The sequence below is a fragment of the Procambarus clarkii genome, chromosome 13, assembly GCF_040958095.1.
Source record: "Procambarus clarkii isolate CNS0578487 chromosome 13, FALCON_Pclarkii_2.0, whole genome shotgun sequence".
NCBI classification, from domain to species: Eukaryota; Metazoa; Arthropoda; class Malacostraca; order Decapoda; family Cambaridae; genus Procambarus; species Procambarus clarkii.
Genome location: NC_091162.1, coordinates 9,485,838 through 9,510,694, shown reverse-complemented (window position 1 = coordinate 9,510,694; position 24,857 = coordinate 9,485,838). Strand labels below are relative to the sequence as shown.

General features: G+C 46.3%; 1 protein-coding gene across 1 annotated transcript in view; it reads left to right on the top strand.

Annotated features, from left to right (window-relative positions):
- Positions 1 to 24,857, top strand: part of LOC138364324 (uncharacterized) — a 96,942-nt gene that overhangs the window by 13,224 nt on the left and 58,861 nt on the right. The window contains exons 2-4 of the mRNA XM_069323926.1: positions 14,625 to 15,759; positions 16,160 to 16,858; positions 17,339 to 18,037. Coding sequence (XP_069180027.1) covers positions 14,625 to 15,759; positions 16,160 to 16,858; positions 17,339 to 18,037 — 2,533 coding nt within the window. The remainder of the gene's footprint in view (positions 1 to 14,624; positions 15,760 to 16,159; positions 16,859 to 17,338; positions 18,038 to 24,857) is intronic.

The following is a 24,857-nucleotide window of genomic DNA, read 5'->3' as shown; positions in this document are numbered from 1 at the left end:
ATCCAGCAAAAAGTCTTAGTCGACATGAACTTGAAACCGGCCATATACTGCAGGTATGTTGACGACATTTTTACACAGGTACCTGATATCAGACATCTGCAGGAGCTGAAGGAGGCGTTTGAGCAGAATTCTGTGTTGCGTTTCACTTACGAGATGGAGAAGGATGGGAACCTGCCCTTTCTAGATGTAACAGTCATGGAAAGGAGCGGAGGTTTCCACACTGCAGTCTACACTAAGGAAACAAACATAGGAATGTGCCTAAATGCCAACAGTTACTGCCCAGACAGGTACAAGAGGAGTGTTGTTAACGCATATGTCGACCGTGCTCTCAGCCACAGCTCAGAATGGAAGCAAGTCGACGAAGAACTCTGTAGGGTAAGGCAGGTCCTAGTCAACAACGGCTTCTCCAATGGTTTCATTGAAGACATCATAAGAAGGAAAGTGAAACGCCATGCAACCTCTGAAGAGACAACCAACACAACACCTATACCCCCTATTAGACTATTTTACAGGAACTTCTTTTCCACAGCTCATGAAACGGAGGAAAGGGTCCTGAAAGATATTGTTAGTAGAAACGTTATCCCTACAGACAAAAACCAGAAGATACAACTGACGATTTACTATAAAACCAAAAAAAATCGGCCAGCCTACTCATGAGAAACTCTCCAGACACAAAGCGGAATGCTTTAAAAGAGACCAACGTCGTCTATGCCTTCAAATGCCCTCTTGGGGACTGTAAGCCTCAAAAAACTCAGTATATAGGCAAGACAAAAACCAGCATTTTCGGAGATTAGAAACCATTGTTATGAGTTTGATCATTCTCTGCTGGAATCTGATTTTAAAATTCTGGACACTTGTATGAATGGCCAGTCAGATTTGAGAGTAATGGAGTCCTTATATATAAAGGAGCTGCGGCCTCTGTTAAATAGCAACCTTTCAGCTGTTCAATTGTACACTGTATAGTGCACAGTAGGCCCTGTAATTTGATTTTTAGTTTATTTTGGTTGTTTAATTTTGTTTAGTTTACCATGTCTTTGCCCTTTCTTACTTATTTCAAGTCTTAACATTGTACATTAATATAATCTTTTATTTAGGATATATAATACATTTTTTGGTATTTAATTTTATTTAATATTTGAGTTTTTTATAAGATTTTGGTTAGTACTTTATAATTGTCGTTTATTCTGTTTGTATTTTACATACATTTTTTGTAGATTTGTAGTCATTATATAAATATTTCTTATAGTGTTTAGTATCTATGTGTTAGGTATCAAGTTTCACTTCTGATCACTTCACGTAAGTTTAATAGAATGGTTTGTTTTAGTTATAAATTTCGTCTTGTAGTTTAATGGATTTTAAATTAGCTTTAATATATGTGACAGTTAATAAGTTTTATTTGTATTGATCACTTTAAGTGAGCTTAAGTGTTTTTGTTTGTTAAGCATTTTCCTTTCTTTGATAGGCAATTATATTCAGTATGAGTTCTTTGTTTACCAGCTATTTGATTGTGATTTCTGTTTTTTCTTTTAGATCTGATGATGAATACGAGAAGTATTCGAAACGTTATGTTTTTTAAAGTAAAGATTCTGATACAAGATGTTCAGTATATCCCTGGTTTTCCTATTCATCTTAAAATATATATATATATATATATATATATATATATATATATATATATATATATATATATATATATATATATATATATATTATATTGGTGTATACTGGCAGCAGGTTTTCTTTCAAACATGTTTCATTGAATATGACCGCATATTCTGTATTTATTATTTTCTGGTTTAGGGCTTCTATCCCTCTTAACTATTTTCTTAGCATCAGGGCTTAATTGAAATAGGAGTTCTCCAAAACTCATTTTCGTACTTTTAAGGTGAAGAAAAGAAGTGATTTACTATAGAGTGTATTACACTTATTTATATAATTTGCACAACAAATGCAAATTAAATGCAAATTTGCGTTGTGCAAATTATATAAATAAGTGATTATGTATAAATTATGTATAAATAATACACTCTATAGTAAATCACTTCTTTTCTTCACCTTAAAAGTACGAAAATGAGTTTTGGAGAACTCCTATTTCAATTAAGCCCTGATGCTAAGAAAATAGTTAGAGGGATAGAAGCCCTAAACCAGAAAATAATAAATACAGAATATGCGGTCATATTCAATGAAACATATATACATATATATATATATATATATATATATATATATATATATGTATATATATATATATATATATATATATATATATATATATATTCAGTTTATATGAAGAGATTCAGTCAGCTAAACTGAAACTCTTTCCAGACTAGGGACACTTACGAGGCAGTGAACCTCATGAGTGTCGGGTCCTGGAAAAGATTCCGTTGCTACAATATTAATGAATACTCACTGAAATATGAGGCATTGCTTCACTCTATAACCGACAGACAGACCTATTGGATATATTAAAGTTATACATGCATACAATTGGCCAATTAATACACTAAATAACATTCAATATACTTCTCTGAATGCCGGGGTGCCTGTCTAACAAGTGTGCCAGACTGGATAACTCTCTTGTCGAGTTTAGGCATGATATATCACAGCTTTGCCGTAGATTGTTCTGGTAGCGTTGCTATGTGATTACGTCCTTAAATGCGTTTGCAATAAGTTGATAGGTGATGATGGTGTCGGTGGAGACGGTGGCACTTTGTGTGCTCTGCTCTACACTCTTATATAGAAATGTTCTAGGAATTTTTCCCCTGTAGATATTGTCGGAAAATCCGACACCATTTAATAATCATACAGATAATAGCTGTATTGTATAAACAAGTTACCCATAGAAAACGTAACTTGTAGTGGAATTACCGTCTATAGAAAACGGGATATCATGACCACATACTATTATAATTCACCAGCTATTCTGCTGGGAATTATTCTTAAATACATTAGTCTTTGGACTTTACCATCATAAAAACATCTTATATAAATTAACTTAATTATCAATATTAAAGAAGAGTAAATGTGACCATTCTATCACTTTCTGAAATCTGGACAATGTAAGCCAGGCGTCAGTGGAGGAAGGAGGGCAGCCATTGTTGTTTATACGAGACCAGAGGCTCACACGGGAGCAAATTCGGCTCCTGTTAATTTTACTTGGACGTAGTGTTATGGAACCCAAAGGTGTACCATTTTCAACACGCTGTCAACAAATTCAAGTTAAGTGTTCTTTCCGAAACCCATGTATCTTCATTTATGGCCATTAATGTCATTATATAGGGTGATCCGGTTAGAGCACGACATAGCCTCAAACTAAAGGTAATTAAGCCAGGTCTTTATTGTTCCATGTACTGTATAGTGTTTTCTCTGATATAGCTTGTCATATATAGGATTCTGGCTTTACAGCTAGCGCACTTTTGACAGGTCAAGACGAGGAAGCAAGATTTTGTGCACCAGTTACTGGGTGATGAAAGCTACCTCAAAGAGGATAATTTGGTGTCTACACCCTAGTTATACCTGGTGGACTAACCTGCTGTACTATAAGATAAGGAACCTCTTCAATGTATGTAGTCTATTACTGTAGTTTGATTGGCTGCATATATATTAATTTAATAAACCCCCCTAATGTGTAGAGGATCGATTTGTGAGATTTAGAGATTATTGCAGAAATACAGTCCACTCATTATCATACAAATTGCTATCGAAGTATATAAATTAACGTAAATATAAATTCTATATAAATTCATATAAATTGAATAAATATAAATCTCACAGGTCGGTTCCCACAGATATATTGTCCAAGTACTCCCTCAGTTCTAGAGTAATCACTGGTGATAAAGATAATTGGATAAGGGTCCTAAGCTGAATAATTGTTCACACGGCACCGTCACACTTGTTCACTGTTTGTAAACACATGGTTCTCCCTCGGGGGCCCCGTGGGTCGCTTACTCCTGAGTTTTTCTCCACCCACTTCCTAGAGCGGGTAGCTTTCAATGAATATTGATTGATTATTCTTACTGTCTAGAGATATGATCGAGATAAGATGTGATTATAATATAATTAAATATAGGATTTAAAGATCATAAATAGTACTTGCTAGCACTATTGATTCTTATTAAGGATTTGATTTAATCCCTACCGGAAATCGATTTAATTGTTCCAATAGTTTTTTAATTAAAAAATCCTTCTAGAAACTTCTGGATCCTTGAGAAATCATGCACAAAGTTACGTAGGCAACCAAGGGCCCTATGGTCGTACGTGATCATAGGTGTCATTGTCTTGTAGGATCCAGATGTATAATGAATCTTTAGTGATTCTGATATGTTTTTGATATGATTTTGTTATGATTTAGATATGATATAGAAATAATACATTTCTTGGATAATAATATAGATATAGTGGGTAAAAATTTCACACAGGTATGATAGGGGTTCTGATGGGAAGGATAGGGTTATGCTGAGAGAGGATAGGGGTTCTGGTGAGGGAGGATACGGGGTTCTGGTGGGGAGGATAGGAGTTCTGGTGGAGGAGGATAGGGGTTCTGGTGAGGGAGGATACGGGATCTGGTGGGGGGGGGGGAGGATAGGGGTTCTGGTAGGGGAGGATAGGGGTTCTTGTGGGGAGGATAGGGTTTCTGGTAGGGGAGGATAGGAGTTCTTTTGGGGGAGGATAGGGGTTCTGGTGAGGAGGGATAGGGTTCTGGTGGAGGAGGATAGGGGTTCTGGTGAGGGAGGATAGGGGTTCTGGTGAGGGAGGATAGGGGTTATGGTGGGGAGGATAGGAGTTCTGGTGGTGGAGGATAGGGGTTCTGGTGGGGAGGATAGGGTATCTGGTAGGGTAGGATATGAATTCTTTTTCTGGAAGGATAGGGGTTCTGGTGGGAATGACAGGGTTCTGGTGGAGAGGATAGGGGTTCTGGTGGGAATGACAGGGTTCTGGTGGAGAGGATAGGGGTTCTGGTGAGAATGACAGGGTTCTGGTGGAGAGGATAGGGGTTCTGGTGGGAATGACAGGGTTCTGGTGGAGAGGATAGGGGTTCTGGTGGGAATGACAGGGTTCTGGTGGAGAGGATAGGGGTTCTGGTGAGAATGACAGGGTTCTGGTGGAGAGGATAGGGGTTCTGGTGAGAATGACAGGGTTCTGGTGGAGAGGATAGGGGTTCTGGTGGGAATGACAGGGTTCTGGTGGAGAGGATAGGGGTTCTGGTGGGAATGACAGGGTTCTGGTGGAGAGGATAGGGGTTCTGGTGAGAATGACAGGGTTCTGGTGGAGAGGATAGGGGTTCTTGAGGACAGGTTGCGTGTGCAGGTATTTCACTCATAAACAAGCCAGTTGGTGACTGGGCCTACGAGCATCTGGGTTTTGTTTACGTGGACAGGCTGGAGGGTACGGTCACTTAATGGGCTGTTGACAATGGTTGTTTTCAATTAGTATTTTGAACGATTCTTCGCGGCAGGGGATCGTATTTCAGGGACCATAGGATTAAGGACTTGCCCGAAACGCTACGCGTACTAGTGGCTCTACAAGAATGTAACAACTCTTGTATATATCTCAAAAAAAAAAAAAAAAAAGATTATTTGAAATTGTAGCTCTCTTAACTATTTGTATTTTCCGAGGGGCTACTAGAGTACTGGGGGGGGGGGATGGTTAAAGCACTGATTGGGCTTCGGTTTTAAGGCTCAGGAACCCTGGAGGATTCAGTAGAATCCAAGGTTGGATTGCTTGTGACCATGTCATGGTGCAGTGGTTCAAGGGTGCTAGCTTGGGAGTATCAAGGGAATGGGTTCGAATCTTTCCCATGGCTCCTACTGATATTCTCATTTTCAATGATTATACTCTATTATAAGATCCCTCTCTCGGCCCCGGTACGAGAAGTACCATTTGAATACTTTCAAGCAGAGCTGCAGTTCATGAGTTTCAATTATTTTACACAGTGGGAAAATGATCTCTGTCTATTTTCTAGCTCCACAATCTCCCAATGCCTTGAAGGGGGATGTGAGGACTGGCCAATATCCCATTCGAGATCGGAAATTGCTTTGAAAAGTGTTTTATCTTGCATTCCTTCTATGGAATTTGCCACTGTTGAAAGTTAGTCCCCCTATGGGTGAATTCCTTTACATTAATTCCCAGGTGTTCTGCCTCTGCCACTTTGGCAATTCTCAAAAGGGTGTCGTCTGTGAAGGATGACTCGGAATGGTGGAATGACTGTATTCTGAATACAAAATACACTCCTGTATTTTCTATGTGGGCGAGTACGAGGGTTGGGCTCTTAGTTGGACCAAACCATCGTACAGTACTCGGCTTGAATGTTGTGTAATCTACTGCTGCTCTTTGTAATGTTGAGTTAGAAATTGTTAATCTCCATCACCTTACTTTATCTGTTATTTTACTTAGCGTTCACATTATGGTCTATTATCCCTGGATGCCAAATGCTTAGGAAAGTTAAGTGTATTTTGATGTCTGCATTTTGGTTGGCTTGTAATATATGTGTGTAATTGTGTGGGTCTTTCTCTTTCTCTCTCTCTCTCTGTCTCTCTCTCTCTCTCCCCCGTCCTTCCGTTCTTCAGGTCCACCAGGAGTCTGATCTTTGTCAGCAATACAAAGGCTCCCATGAAATCCCACCGGCAAGTTTATGACAATTTTACACCCGAGGAAGAGTTTGGTCAAGCGATTGGAGACGAGTGACTTTCTCTGGGGTCCTCAGTCGCCTGGATAGTCTGTGGACCTCTCTCAGGGTCAGCGTCTCAGCTCTGTAGCTCTCTCAGGGTCAGCATCTCTGCTCTGTAGCTCTCTCAGGGTCAGCATCTCAGCTCTGTAGCTCTCTCAGGGTCAGTGTCTCAGCTCTGTAGCTCTCTCAGGGTCAGTATCTCAGCTCTGTAGCTCTCTCAGGGTCAGTGTCTCAGCTCTGTAGCTCTCTCAGGGTCAGTGTCTCAGCTCTGTAGCTCTCTCAGGGTCAGCATCTCAGCTCTGTAGCTCTCTCAGGGTCAATGTCTCAGCTCTGTAGCTCTCTCAGGGGTCAGTGTCTCAGCTCTGTAGCTCTCTCAGGGGTCAGCGTCTCAGCTCTGTAGCTCTCTCAGGGTCAGTGTCTCAGCTCTGTAGCTCTCTCAGGGGTCAGCATCTCAGCTCTGTAGCTCTCTCAGGGTCAGCATCTCAGCTCTGTTGCTCTCTCAGGGTCAGCATCTCAGCTCTGTAGCTCTCTCAGGGGTCAGCATCTCAGCTCTGTAGCTCTCTCAGGGGTCAGCATCTCAGTTCTGTTGCTCTCTCAGGGTCAGCATCTCAGCTCTGTAGCTCTCTCAGGGGTCAGCATCTCAGCTCTCCTTCCAGCCCTCGACCAGGCCTCCTTCTTATTACACACACCCCAGGAAGCAGCTGTCTAACTCCCAGGTACCTATTTACTGCTAGGTGAACAGGTGCATCAGGGTGAAAGAAACTGCCCATTCATTTCCGCCTCCACCGGGGATCCAACCCGGAACCTTAGGACTACGATCCCCGAACGCTGTCCACTCAGCCGTCAGGTCCCTCTACGGAATTCAACTGAATAAGTGTAAGTTTTATTATAATAATATTAATAGGTATACATATAATATGTATCCAGCTGGGGTATACATATATGTATCCGCCTGGGGTATACATATAATATGTATCCCAGGTGGATATACCTGGGTGGGTATCCCAGGTGGGTATACATGTAATATGTATCCACCTGGGGTATACATATATGTATACCCCAGGTGGATACATATTATATGTATACCCCAGGTGGATACATATTATATGTATACCCCAGGTGGATACATATTATATGTATACCCCAGGTGGATACATATTATATGTATACCCCAGGTGGATACATATTATATGTATACCCCAGGTGGATACATATTATATGTATACCCCAGGTGGATACATATTATATGTATACCCCAGGTGGATACATATTATATGTATACCGCAGGCTTTGTATACACATATATGTAGCACATGGTGAGGTCATTAACTATCGTATGAGCACATGTGTTCTCGGTGTTCTAATGGCCGTTATTTGTTCACCGTTATCTCCCTGAAAACTGTTAACGGCCGTTGGTTAAGAACAGTGTAGTGTTGTGCCCCTGCGGTGCCCGGGACACTGTCCCGTTCCTGTACCGTTGTTACGGTTCGTGTACCGTTGTTACGGTTCGTGTACCGTTGCTACGGTTCATGTACCGTTTGAGCAGAGGTATAGGTACCGGATCCCCATCCACCTCCCACCCCATCCACCTCCCACCCCATCCACCTCCCACCCATCCACCTCCCTCCCATCCACCTCCCACCCCATCCACCTCCCACCCCATCCACCTCCCTCCCATCCACCTCCCACCCGATCCACCTCCCACCCATCCACCCCCATCCATCCACCTCCCACCCCATCCACCTCCCACCCCATCCACCCCCACCCCATCCACCTCCCACCCCATCCACCTCCCTCCCATCCACCTCCCACCCATCCACCTCCCTCCCATCCACCTCCCTCCCATCCAACTCCCACCCCATCCACCTCCCTCCCATCCACCTCCCACTCCATCCACCTCTCTCCCATCCACCCCCACCCATCCACCTCCCTCCCATCCACCTCCCTCCCATCCACCTCCCACCCCATCCACCTCCCACCCCATCCACCTTCCTCCCATCCACCTCCCACCCCATCCACCTCCCTCCCATCCACCTCCCACCCCATCCACCTCCCACCCCATCCACCTCCCTCCCATCCACCTCCCACCCCATCCACCTCCCTCCCATCCACCTCCCACCCGATCCACCTCCCACCCATCCACCCCCATCCATCCACCTCCCTCCCATCCACCTCCCACCCATCCACCCCCATCCATCCACCTCCCACCCATCCACCTCCCTCCCATCCACCTCCCACCCGATCCACCTCCCACCCATCCACCCCCATCCATCCACCTCCCTCCCATCCACCTCCCACCCATCCACCCCCATCCATCCACCTCCCACCCATCCACCCCCACCCATCCACCTCCCTCCCATCCACCTCCCTCCCATCCACCCCCACCCATCCACCTCCCTCCCATCCACCTCCCTCCCATCCACCTCCCACCCCATCCACCCCCACCCATCCACCTCCCTCCCATCCACCTCCCACCCCATCCACCTCCCACCCATCCACCCCCACCCATCCACCTCCATCCCATCCACCTCCCTCCCATCCACCCCCATCCATCTCCCCATTAATACTGATGTAGCCCTCTACAGGAGACGACCATTAACAAGCGTGAATTCACACTGTGATTTGTAATTATAATTTGGGCTTGTTAAGCTCTTCAATCACCAGTGGTGTCCGGGCACTTCCTCGCCCCCCCCCCAGGCCGGGCATCAGATATCTTCTCCCCCTATCATCAGCTATCTCACAGGAGGGCCACAATATCTCACAGGAGGGCCACAATATCTCACACAGGAGGGACCACAATATCTCACACAGGAGGGCCACAATATCACACAGGAGGGCCACAATATCACACAGGAGGGCCACAATATCACACAGGAGGGCCACAATATCTCACAGGAGGGCCACAATATCTCACAGGAGGGCCACAATATCTCACACAGGAGGGACCACAATATCACACAGGAGGGACCACAATATCACACAGGAGGGCCACAATGTCACACAGGAGGGCCACAATATCACACAGGAGGGCCACAATATCACACAGGAGGGCCACAATATCACACAGGAGGGCCACAATATCACACAGGAGGGGCCACAATATCTCACAGGAGGGCCACAATATCTCACAGGAGGGCCACAATATCACACAGGAGGGGCCACAATATCTCACAGGAGGGCCACAATATCACACAGGAGGGCCACAATATCACACAGGAGGGCAACAATATCACACAGGAGGGCCACAATATCACACAGGAGGGCCACAGTATCACACAGGAGGGCCACAATATCACACAGGAGGGCCACAATATCTCACAGGAGGGCCACAATATCACACAGGAGGGCCACAATATCACACAGGAGGGCCACAATATCACACAGGAGGGCCACAATATCACACAGGAGGGCCACAATATCACACAGGAGGGCCACAATATCACACAGGAGGGGCCACAATATCTCACAGGAGGGCCACAATATCTCACAGGAGGGCCACAATATCACACAGGAGGGGCCACAATATCTCACAGGAGGGCCACAATATCACACAGGAGGGACCACAATATCACACAGGAGGGCCACAATATCACACAGGAGGGCCACAATATCACACAGGAGGGCCACAATATCTCACAGGAGGGCCACAATATCACACAGGAGGGACCACAATATCACACAGGAGGGCCACAATATCTCACAGGAGGGCCACAATATCTCACAGGAGGGCCACAATATCTCACACAGGAGGGACCACAATATCACACAGGAGGGCCACAATATCACACAGGAGGGCCACAATATCACACAGGAGGGACCACAATGTCACACAGGAGGGCCACAATATCACACAGGAGGGCCACAATATCTCACAGGAGGGCCACAATATCTCACAGGAGGGCCACAATATCTCACAGGAGGGCCACAATATCTCACAGGAGGGCCACAATATCACACAGGAGGGCTACAATATCACACAGGAGGGCCACAATATCTCACAGGAGGGGCACAATATCTCACAGGAGGGCCACAATATCACACAGGAGGGCCACAATATCACAGTGGAGGGGCCACAATATCACACAGGAGGGGCCACAATATCACAGGAGAGCCACAATATCTCACAGGATGGCCACAATATCTCACAGGAGGGCCACAATATCTCACAGGAGGGCCACAATATCACACAGGAGGGGCCACAATATCACACAGGAGAGCCACAATATCTCACAGGAGGGCCACAATATCACACAGGAGGGCCACAATATCTCACAGGAGGGCCACGATATCTCACAGGAGGGCCACAATATCACACAGGAGGGCCACAATATCACACAGGAGGGCCACAATATCTCACAGGAGGGGCCACAATATCTCACAGGAGGGCCACAATATCTCACAGGAGGGCCACAATATCTCACAGGAGGGCCACAGTATCACACAGGAGGGCCACAATATCTCACAGGAGGGCCACAATATCACACAGGAGGGCCACAATATCTCACAGGAGGGCCACAATATCTCACAGGAGGGCCACAATATCTCACAGGAGGGCCACAATATCTCACACAGGAGGGCCACAATATCACACACACAGGAGGGCCACAATATCACACACAGGAGGGCCACAATATCACACAGGAGGGCCACAATATCACACAGGAGGGCCACAATATCACACAGGAGGGCCACAATATCACACAGGAGGGCCACAATATCACACAGGAGGGCCACAATATCACACAGGAGGACCACAATATCACACAGGAGGGCCACAATATCACACACACAGGAGGGCCACAATATCACACAGGAGGGCCACAATATCACACAGGAGGGCCACAATATCACACAGGAGGACCACAATATCACACAGGAGGGCCACAATATCACACACATAGGAGGGCCACAATATCACACAGGAGGGCCACAATATCACACACACAGGAGGGCCACAATATCACACAGGAGGACCACAATATCACACAGGAGGGCCACAATATCACACACACAGGAGGGCCACAATATCACACAGGAGGACCACAATATCACACAGGAGGGCCACAATATCACACACACAGGAGGGCCACAATATCACACACAGGAGGGCCACAATATCACACAGGAGGGACCACAATATCTCACACAGGAGGGACCACAATATCTCACACAGGAGGGCCACAATATCACACACACAGGAGGGCCACAATATCACACACAGGAGGGCCACAATATCACACAGGAGGGACCACAATATCACACAGGAGGGCCACAATATCACACAAGAGGGCCACAATATCTCACAGGAGGGCCACAATATCTCACAGGAGGGCCACAATATCACACAGGAGGGACCACAATATCACACAGGAGGGCCACAATATCACACAGGAGGGCCACAATATCACACAAGAGGGCCACAATATCTCACAGGAGGGCCACAATATCACACAGGAGGGCCACAATATCACACAGGAGGGCCACAATATCACACAGGAGGGCCACAATATCACACAGGAGGGACCACAATATCACACAGGAGGGCCACAATATCACACAGGAGGGCCACAATATCACACAAGAGGGCCACAATATCTCACAGGAGGGCCACAATTTCTCACAGGAGGGCCACAATATCACACAGGAGGGCCACAATATCACACAGGAGGGCCACAATATCACACAGGAGGGACCACAATATCACACAAGAGGGCCACAATATCTCACAGGAGGGCCACAATATCACACAGGAGGGCCACAATATCACACAGGAGGGGCCACAATATCACACAGGAGGGCCACAATATCTCACAGGAGGGCCACAATATCTCACAAAGGAGGGCCACAATATCACACAAGAGGGCCACAATATCTCACAGGAGGGGCTCCAATATCTCACAGGAGGGCCCCAATATCTCACAGGAGGGCCCCAATATCTCACAGGTGGGCCCCAATATCTCACAGGAGGGCCCCAATATCTCACAGGAGGGCCCCAATATCTCACAGGAGGGCCCCAATATCTCACAGGAGGGCCCCAATATATCACAGGAGGGCCCCAATATCTCACAGGAGGGCCCCAATATCTCACAGGAGGGCCCCAATATCTCACAGGAGGGCCCCAATATCACACAGGAGGGGCACAATATCACACAGGAGGGCCACAATATCACACAGGAGGGCCACAATATCACACAGGAGGGCCACAATATCTCACAGGAGGGCCCCAATATCACACAGGAGAGCCCCAATATCACACAGGAGGGCCCCAATATCTCACAGGAGGGCCCCCAATATCTCACAGGAGGGCCACAATATCACACAGGAGGGCCACAATATCACACAGGAGGGCCACAATATCACACAGGAGGGCCACAATATCTCACAGGAGGGCCCCAATATCACACAGGAGGGCCCCAATATCACACAGGAGGGCCCCAATATCACACAGGAGGGCCCCTAATATCTCACAGGAGGGCCACAATATCACACAGGAGGGCCACAATATCACACAGGAGGGCCACAATATCACACAGGAGGGCCACAATGTCACACAGGAGGGCCACAATATCACACAGGAGGGCCACAATATCACACAGGAGGGCCCCCAATATCTCACAGGATGGCCCCAATATCTCACAGGAGGGCCCCCAATATCTCACAGGAGGCCCCCAATATCTCATAGGAGGGCCCCCAATAGCAGGTTCCATATCCTGATTGACTGTGGTTGATCTGATCCGTCCATCGGTCGTTCTTGATAATGCCGTTCCTCTCCTGTTTCGTTCACGCCAGTGAGGCCAAGAGTTCAGCGAATCAGTTGCGTGTATTGGGTTGAAACCGCAATCTGATTGGTGCTCTGTGTCCTTCGTCTTTTATTTCAATGAGTGACGTGTGAGCCCGGCTGCTCTAGCCTCGGCTGTCCTCAGTCTCACGGAAGCTGTGTTGGGGACCACACGTGTGGTTCTTTGAGCTCTTGAGCGCAGTCACTCTAGACCATCGTCACTCTAGAGCACCGTCACTCTAGACCATCGTCACTCTGAAGCACCGTCACTCTAGAGCCCAGTCACTCTAGAGCACCGTCACTCTAAAGCACCGTCACTCTAGAGCCCAGTCACTCTAGACCACCGTCACTCTAAAGCACCGTCACTCTAGAGCCCAGTCACTCTAGACCACCGTCACTCTAAAGCACCGTCACTATAGAGCCCAGTCTCTCTAGACCACCGTCACTCTAAAGCACCGTCACTATAGAGCCCAGTCACTCTAGACCACCGTCACTCTAAAGCACCGTCACTCTAGAGCCCCGTCACTCTAGAGCACCGTCACTCCAGACAGTTACAGCTACCCTCTCCAGACACCTCCTCCCCCTTCATCAACAAGAGACGAGCGCGCTGTATGAATGTAAAGTCCTGTTGAGAGCGTGAATTGCGTATTTATCTTGTGGACACAACTGACTCGCATTTTGCGGCACTTAACTGCGACCCAGTGAGCCTAGTGGAGGGGTTTGACCTTGTTTGCTGAGCCCATTCAGAGCGGAACGTTGTTTACTAGCTACCGTGAGCGGCTCGCCACCCCCACACCCCCCCCCCCCCCCCACCGGAAAGGAGCCGGTCGGCCGAGCGGACAGCACGCTGGACTTGTGATCCTGTGGTCCTGGGTTCGATCCCAGGCGCCGGCGAGAAACAATGGGCAGAGTTTCTTTCACCCTATGCCCCCTGTTACCTAGCAGTAAAATAGGTACCTGGGTGTTAGTCAGCTGTCACGGGCTGCTTCCTGGGGGTGGAGGCCTGTTCGAGGACCGGGCCGCGGGGACACTAAAGCCCCGAAACCATCTCAAGATAACCTCAAGATAACCGTAGCCCAGCCAAGTAGCGCACAGTTGTGGTGGTCCGACATCACCGTGACCCCGGGACTGGGTGGTACATAACAACTATTTTTATAATATTACCATTCTTATTACGAGGTGTATTGAACGTGTGCCCCCATCTTACGAACGTGTGCCTCATCTTACGAACGTGTGCCCCATCTTACGAACGTGTGCCCCATCTTACGAACGTGTGCCCCCATCTTACGAACGTGTGGCCCCATCTTACGAACGTGTGGCCCCATCTTACGAACGTGTGGCCCCATCTTACGAACGTGTGCCCCCATCTTACGAACGTGTGCCTCATCTTACGAACGCGTGCCCCATCTTACGAACGTGTGCCCTCATCTTACGAACGTGTGCCCCATCTTACGAACGTGTGCCCCCATCTTACGAACGTGTGCCTCATCTTACGAACGTGTGCCTCATCTTACGAACGTGTGCCCCCATCTTAGGAACGTGTGCCCAATCTTACGAACGTGTGCCCCCATCTTACGAACGTGTGCCTCATCTTACGAACGTGTGCCCAATCTTACGAACGTGTGCCCCCATCTTACGAACGTGTGCCCCATCTTACGAACGTGTGCCCCCATCTTACGAACGTGTGCCTCATCTTACGAACGTGTGCCCCATCTTACGAACGTGTGCCCCCATCTTACGAACGTGTGCCCCATCTTACGAACGTGTGCCTCATCTTACGAACGTGTGCCCCATCTTACGAACGTGTGCCCCCATCTTACGAACGTGTGGCCCCATCTTACGAACGTGTGGCCCCATCTTACGAACGTGTGGCCCCATCTTACGAACGTGTGCCCCCATCTTACGAACGTGTGCCTCATCTTACGAACGCGTGCCCCATCTTACGAACGTGTGCCCTCATCTTACGAACGTGTGCCCCATCTTACGAACGTGTGCCCCCATCTTACGAACGTGTGCCTCATCTTACGAACGTGTGCCTCATCTTACGAACGTGTGCCCTCATCTTAGGAACGTGTGCCTCATCTTACGAACGTGTGCCCCATCTTACGAACGTGTGCCCCATCTTACGAACGTGTGCCCTCATCTTACGAACGTGTGCCTCATCTTACGAACGTGTGGCCCCATCTTACGAACGTGTGCCCCATCTTACGAACGTGTGCCCCCATCTTACGAACGTGCGTCCCATCTTTCGAACGTGTGCCACATCTTACGAACGTGTGCCCCCATCTTACGAACGTGTGCCCATCTTACGAACGTGTGCCCCTTCTTACGAACGTGTGCCCTCATCTTACGAACGTGAACCCTTTCTTATAAACGTGTACCTCATCTTCCGAACGTGTGTCCCATCTTACGAACGTGAACCCCATCTTACAAACATGTACCCCATCTTCTGAACGTGTGTCCCATCTTACGAACGTGAACCCCATCTTACGAACGTGTGTCCCATCTTACGAACGTGAACCCCATCTTACAAACATGTACCCCATCTTCTGAACGTGTGTCCCATCTTACGAACGCGTGCCCCCATCTTACGAACGTGTGCCCCATCTTACGAACGTGTGCCCCATCTTACGAACGTGTGCCCCCATCTTACGAACGTGTGCCTCATCTTACGAACGTGTGCCTCATCTTACGAACGTGTGCCCCCATCTTAGGAACGTGTGCCCAATCTTACGAACGTGTGCCCCCATCTTACGAACGTGTGCCTCATCTTACGAACGTGTGCCCAATCTTACGAACGTGTGCCCCCATCTTACGAACGTGTGCCCCATCTTACGAACGTGTGCCCCCATCTTACGAACGTGTGCCTCATCTTACGAACGTGTGCCCCATCTTACGAACGTGTGCCCCCATCTTACGAACGTGTGCCCCATCTTACGAACGTGTGCCTCATCTTACGAACGTGTGCCCCATCTTACGAACGTGTGCCCCCATCTTACGAACGTGTGGCCCCATCTTACGAACGTGTGGCCCCATCTTACGAACGTGTGGCCCCATCTTACGAACGTGTGCCCCCATCTTACGAACGTGTGCCTCATCTTACGAACGCGTGCCCCATCTTACGAACGTGTGCCCTCATCTTACGAACGTGTGCCCCATCTTACGAACGTGTGCCCCCATCTTACGAACGTGTGCCTCATCTTACGAACGTGTGCCTCATCTTACGAACGTGTGCCCTCATCTTAGGAACGTGTGCCTCATCTTACGAACGTGTGCCCCATCTTACGAACGTGTGCCCCATCTTACGAACGTGTGCCCTCATCTTACGAACGTGTGCCTCATCTTACGAACGTGTGGCCCCATCTTACGAACGTGTGCCCCATCTTACGAACGTGTGCCCCCATCTTACGAACGTGCGTCCCATCTTTCGAACGTGTGCCACATCTTACGAACGTGTGCCCCCATCTTACGAACGTGTGCCCATCTTACGAACGTGTGCCCCTTCTTACGAACGTGTGCCCTCATCTTACGAACGTGAACCCTTTCTTATAAACGTGTACCTCATCTTCCGAACGTGTGTCCCATCTTACGAACGTGAACCCCATCTTACAAACATGTACCCCATCTTCTGAACGTGTGTCCCATCTTACGAACGTGAACCCCATCTTACGAACGTGTGTCCCATCTTACGAACGTGAACCCCATCTTACAAACATGTACCCCATCTTCTGAACGTGTGTCCCATCTTACGAACGCGTGCCCCCATCTTACGAACGTGTGCCCCATCTTACGAACGTGTGCCCCATCTTACGAACGTGTGCCCCCATCTTACGAACGTGTGCCTCATCTTACGAACGTGTGCCTCATCTTACGAACGTGTGCCCCCATCTTAGGAACGTGTGCCCAATCTTACGAACGTGTGCCCCCATCTTACGAACGTGTGCCTCATCTTACGAACGTGTGCCCAATCTTACGAACGTGTGCCCCCATCTTACGAACGTGTGCCCCATCTTACGAACGTGTGCCCCCATCTTACGAACGTGTGCCTCATCTTACGAACGTGTGCCCCATCTTACGAACGTGTGCCCCCATCTTACGAACGTGTGCCCCATCTTACGAACGTGTGCCTCATCTTACGAACGTGTGCCCCATCTTACGAACGTGTGCCCCCATCTTACGAACGTGTGGCCCCATCTTACGAACGTGTGGCCCCATCTTACGAACGTGTGGCCCCATCTTACGAACGTGTGCCCCCATCTTACGAACGTGTGCCTCATCTTACGAACGCGTGCCCCATCTTACGAACGTGTGCCCTCATCTTACGAACGTGTGCCCCATCTTACGAACGTGTGCCCCCATCTTACGAACGTGTGCCTCATCTTACGAACGTGTGCCTCATCTTACGAACGTGTGCCCTCATCTTAGGAACGTGTGCCTCATCTTACGAACGTGTGCCCCATCTTACGAACGTGTGCCCCATCTTACGAACGTGTGCCCTCATCTTACGAACGTGTGCCTCATCTTACGAACGTGTGGCCCCATCTTACGAACGTGTGCCCCATCTTACGAACGTGTGCCCCCATCTTACGAACGTGCGTCCCATCTTTCGAACGTGTGCCACATCTTACGAACGTGTGCCCCCATCTTACGAACGTGTGCCCATCTTACGAACGTGTGCCCCTTCTTACGAACGTGTGCCCTCATCTTACGAACGTGAACCCTTTCTTATAAACGTGTACCTCATCTTCCGAACGTGTGTCCCATCTTACGAACGTGAACCCCATCTTACAAACATGTACCCCATCTTCTGAACGTGTGTCCCATCTTACGAACGTGAACCCCATCTTACGAACGTGTGTCCCATCTTACGAACGTGAACCCCATCTTACAAACATGTACCCCATCTTCTGAACGTGTGTCCCATCTTACGAACGCGTGCCCCCATCTTACGAACGTGTGCCCCATCTTACGAACGTGTGCCCCATCTTACGAACGTGTGCCCCATCTGACGAAAGTGAACCCCATCTTACGAGCGTGTACCCCATTTGACGAACGTGAACCCCATCTGACGAACGTGAACCCCATCTGACGAACGTGAACCCCATCTTCTGAATGTTTGTTGGAAATTTCCAACAGTCATTCTCATCCCTAATACAATAGGATGTAATTTCCTGTATTAGGCTTCATTATTATTTAATACTCATTTACTATTCCTTAGTACAATGTAATGTATTTCCTGTACTAAGCGTAATAATTAACTAACATTACTAATCCGTAGTTTAGTGTCATAGAATTCATTGCATTAGGATGTGGAACATCATGTAATTTCTCCTAGAATTGTGCAGTTTTGCGTCAGCCACCCACTGCACAATTCTAGGAGAAATTACATGATGTTTCACATCCTAATGCAATGAATTCTATGACACTAAACTACGGATTAGTAGTGTTAGTTAATTATTACGCTTAGTACAGGAAATACATCACATTTCCACATATTTGAAGATCTAATATAAGTCCAACCATTTACTTTCCTTTATCAAGGATAATTATTTAGTAATAGGTTTACTTTTAGTATACAACAGTTTACTGGAATTGCTTTACCCAGCTTGGTCGCTGTTCTTGTAATTAATATCATAATCTAAAATCATTCCCACCTCCAAAGGATTCTCGTTTTATTTGTGCAGTCTACATTAACTGTCCTGCACTGTGAGAGTCATACATCTGCACTGTGAGAGTCATACATCTGCACTGTGAGAGTCATACATCTGCACTGTGAGAGTCATACATCTGCACTGTGAGAGTCATACATCTGCACTGTGAGAGTCATACATCTGCACTGTGAGAGTCATACATCTGCACTGTGAGAGTCATACATCTGCACTGTGAGAGTCATACATCTGCACTGTGAGAGTCATACATCTGCACTGTGAGAGTCATACATCTGCACTGTGAGAGTCATACATCTGCACTGTGAGAGTCATACATCTGCACTGTGAGAGTCATACATCAACACATAAAGTATTTGATTAAAATATAAACAATATTCATAAACGCTTCCTTCCCTATTTAGCTTGAATGAATAAATATAATTTATGCTCGGGCCCCCACTGGGGGCAATGCGCATGCGCTCACCCGAGCAGGAAGGAGGACTCTCGCCATTTTCGATCAACTAATAGTACAGTGTTCCGAAGCGGTCCCTACAAATCTTACAATCTAGAAGGCATCCGTACATCCTCGGACGTCAGATTAAGGACGCAGCTTACCAGAATCACGGACACCAGTTCGGCAGGCATTTTTACCTCATTTGTTCTGTTTAACGAGCTCTTAAATATGTTCATGTAGGTGCCGTGTCGTAACGCTGTAGGCAATAAAATAAACCCCATGTAAGTGCAGTTTCTTCCCCTCCAAATATTTAGATATTACATTTATGTGTGTGAATACTAATTTGGAGTGGAAATTATGGAATTCAATTATTGCAGCATGGGGCAACACCACTGAGGAAGCGTGTGACCGCCACATACTCACGAGTTCCATGGATCACTATCCCAAGCTGTTTCTAGACTGTTGTAGAGATTGGACTCCACCTACGTCCCTCTGTCACAGCTGAGATTTAATCAGTTTTCATTGTAGATAGAATTTAATTATTGAGAGTCAAGCATTTCTAATCATTGCATATTAATCATATACATGATTTGAAATTTAATATGCCGTAGTAATTTTTGCATTACATTCTATTTATCATTATCTATGTGCTTGCATATTATCATCATTATTATTATTACATAATATATGTTACACACATAGACTAACCTCATAGAAGACCTCCCCCCAAAAATGTGTCATGGGAAGCTGGTTCTAGTATGCATAGAATTTACAGTCATTGCTTAATGGAATATAATTACATATAATCATAGAGATCCATAAGTCACTGGTTCTCATTTAATAACGCATTCTGGTCCTTCGAGCTATCTTAGATTTAATCATTATTTTGCATTTATAGAATTATACATTTTATTAGTATTAAACTAGAGCCAGATCTCCCCACAACGTGTGCCCCCATCTTACGAACGTGTACTAAATCTGATTTGAACTTTGCCTCCTGTAGAGGGGGGTATTCATGTCCTCTCTAAGCTGCAGGGAGGAATGTTGCATAATACAGCTGCCTGTTAGGCTATTGTCACTCTGTAACACTGAACCGCCCTAATGAAGATTATATTATCCCTAGAAGATACTGATTAATACTGAGTAAAACTTCCTACAGGTTGCCCTTGGTAACACTTTATTGAGGTAAAACTTGGTGATACTAGTTATTGAAACAACCAGAAATTCTACTGAATTTACTTGGATCCTGCAGCCTCTCTGAGACACAAACCAGGATTTTACACAATTCCCCCCATGCACTCGAGGTATGTCTATCGGCCGTTCTACCTCTTCGCCCTTACTTCATTACTTTCTTCATTCAATAATGAAGTAAGGGCGAAGAGGTAGAACGGCCTTTTGACATACCTCGAGTGCATGCGGGGAATTGTGTAAAATCCTGGTTTGTGTCTCAGAGAGGCTGGAGGATCCAAGTAAATTCAGTAGAATTTCTGGTTGCATTTATTTTACCATGTCATAGCTCAATCGATTAAGGCAGCGTCTGGGATGCTCTTGGACGTAGGTTCGAATCCTCATCACGGCCCTTGTGAATTTGTTCACTCAAGATGTACGATTAAGTTTGTCAAGACTATCAGGACTATTCATAAATATGAACAAACTGACTAGTGTGTAGCCAGGAAATATTTTAATTAACTCTAGATGAATCTGAGGTCACACGGCTGACCTTACAAGGAGGTTCCCACGGGGAGTCATGGGTGTACTTTCTCTGGCGTAACAACACCAGTGTTTCAATAACTAGTATCACCAAGTTTTACCTCAATAAAGTGTTACCAAGGGCAACCAGTAGGAAGTGTTACTCAGTATTAATCAGTATCTTCTAGAGATAATATTATCTTCATTAGGGTTGTTCAGTGTTACAGAGGGACAATAGCCTAACAGGTGCCTGAGTGACAATAGTCTAACAGGCGCCTGAGTGACAATAGTCTAACAGGCGCCTGAGTGACAATAGCCTAACAGGTGCCTGAGTGACAATAGCCTAACAGGCGCCTGAGTGACAATAGCCTAACAGGCGCCTGAGTGACAATAGCCTAACAGGCGCCTGAGTGACAATAGCCTAACAGGCGCCTGAGTGACAATAGCCTAACAGGCGCCTGAATGACAATAGCTAACAGGTGCCTGAATGACAATAGCCTAACAGGTGCCTGAGTGACAATAGCCTAACAGGCGCCTGAGTGACAATAGCCTAACAGGCGCCTGAGTGACAATAGCCTAAGAGGCGCCTGAGTGACAATAGCCTAACAGGCGCCTGAGTGACAATAGCCTAACAGGTGCCTGAGTGACAATAGCCTAACAGGCTCCTGAGTGACAATAGCCTAACAGGTGCCTGAGTGACAATTGCCTAACAGGTGCCTGAGTGACAATAGCCTAACAGGTGCCTGAGTGACAATAGCCAAACAGGCGCCTGAGTGACAATAGCCTAACAGGTGCCTGAGTGACAATTGCCTAACAGGTGCCTGAGTGACAATAGCCTAACAGGTGCCTGAGTGACAATAGCCTAACAGGTGCCTGAGTGACAATAGCCTAATAGGTGCCTGAGTGACAATAGCCTAACAGGTGCCTGAGTGACAATAGCCTAACAGGTGCCTGAATGACAATAGCCAAACAGGCGCTGAGTGACAATAGCCTAACAGGTGCCTGAGTGACAATAGCCTAACAGGTGCCTGAGTGACAATAGCCTAACAGGCGCCTGAGGGACAATAGCCTAACAGGTGCCTGAGTGACAATAGCCTAACAGGCTCCTGAGTGACAATAGCCTAATAGGTGCCTGAGTGACAATAGCCTAACAGGTGCCTGAGTGACAATAGCCTAACAGGCGCCTGAGTGACAATAGCCTAACAGGTGCCTGAGTGACAATAGCCTAACAGGTGCCTGAGTGACAATAGCCTAACAGGTGCCTGAGTGACAATAGCCTAACAGGTGCCTGAGTGACAATAGCCTAACAGGCGCTGAGTGACAATAGCCTAACAGGTGCCTGAGTGACAATAGCCTAACAGGCTCCTGAGTGACAATAGCCTAACAGGCGCTGAGTGACAATAGCCTAACAGGTGCCTGAGTGACAATAGCCTAACAGGTGCCTGAGTGACAATAGCCTAACAGGCGCTGAGTGACAATAGCCTAACAGGTGCCTGAGTGACAATAGCCTAACAGGTGCCTGAGTGACAATAGCCTAACAGGCTCCTGAGTGACAATAGCCTAACAGGTGCCTGAGTGACAATAGCCTAACAGGTGCCTGAGTGACAATAGCCTAACAGGTGCCTGAGTGACAATAGCCTAACAGGCGCTGAGTGACAATAGCCTAACAGGTGCCTGAGTGACAATAGCCTAACAGGCTCCTGAGTGACAATAGCCTAACAGGCGCTGAGTGACAATAGCCTAACAGGTGCCTGAGTGACAATAGCCTAACAGGTGCCTGAGTGACAATAGCCTAACAGGCGCTGAGTGACAATAGCCTAACAGGTGCCTGAGTGACAATAGCCTAACAGGTGCCTGAGTGACAATAGCCTAACAGGCGTGCAGAAATATTTCTCTTGCTATGGAATAAATATCTGATGGTTATAAACATAATTGATAATTTATAACAGTATAACTTGAGGGTAAAATACTTAATTGATATCCCTTAACCTTCAAAATATTTATGTAATTTATTATCTCTCTGCGAAATTCATGTAACATTTCTCCTTTGTAACATTATTTAAAGTACGTTCGTGCAAAAGTCCCAAAGAATAACAAATATATTTCATAAATATACAAATAAAATAATAATTCAGCTGTAATAAACACTTTAAGATCAATAAACAATTAACCTGAAACCAAAACAAGGGAATTATATCAAAGTCGTAGCACTGAAACCCTTGAATTTATTCCCCTCTACGAATATAAGCAGTGAGCCTTTGACTTCAACCTGGCAGGCTTCTTGGTAATTAATCACCAGAACCAACAGTCTCCTGGCTTCACCCGCCACACACCTGAATCAGCTGTTCTTTGTTTACATCATACGTCACAATCAGCTGACTCTGTTTACCATCATACGTCACAATCAGCTGACTCTGTTTACCATCATACGTCACAATCATCTGTCTCGTGTTGATCAAATATGTCGGCCTCTTTAGATGGTGTTAAAAGCTGATACTCTTTTTGAAATATTTGTATTTCCTGGTGATAATGGAGTTCTTTGTTGAATTATTCATATATGATTATTTAAACTTGGCATCACTGATGAATCACGTTAAAAACAAAAATATTATTAAAAGTTTGAGGTAATTAACTTCTCAGTGGATAATTAGCGCTAAATATAAAGATCTTTGTTCTCGGGCCGAAGAATGCCTAATTCATTATAATATTTTTAGAATTCACAAAAGTTCAGCGCCACTGAACTGGGGTAAATTAATGACTGTTGGCGTTCAGTCTCCCGACACAAATTGGTGTTTAAAAGAAAATTGTTTGAGGCTTTTATGACAGTTCATTATCCAATTTTGATGTTCACAATTACATTTTAATTTTCATAATTCATAACCCATTTTATGATTTACATTTATCATATCCCTATTACAATTATCATAATTTTAAAAGCCTATTATTAATTTAACAATTCATAGCCCAGTACTAATTACAAAAACTAAATGAACACATTTTTATTTACAAAATTCGCAACTTAATTATGATTTACAAATTCATAAATACTATATTAATTATGTTTACGTGTCGTAATCTTATTATAAATTTGATAATCCTATTAAATATTCATAACTCATAACCCGCCATTTTTTATGTTCACAATTTTCAACTGGAAAGTTGTAGGAAGTTGCAAATTGCAAGACGTTGCAGAGTTTTAAACTTAGGTTATGTTACCGGCACTGTTATCCCTGAGCCCCCGGCTCTGTGCCTCTGCTGTGATATGTTATCTCTGGGTTATGCTTGCCTCAGCTTCCCTCACTTTACCTCAGCTTCCCTCACCTTACTTCAGCTTGCCTCAGCTTACATCACCTTACCTTAGCTTCCCTCACCTTACCTCAGCTTGCCTCAGCTTACCTCAGCTTACCTCAGCTTGCCTCACCTTACCTCAGCTTACCTCAGCTTACCTCAGCTTGCCTCACCTTACCTCAGCTTGCCTCAGCTTGCCTCATCTTACCTCAGCTTGCTTCACCTTACCTCAGCTTACCTTAGCTTGCCTCAGCTTACATCACCTTACCTCAGCTTGCCTCAGCTTACCTCAGCTTGCCTCAACTTACCTCAGCTTACCTCAGCTTACCTCAG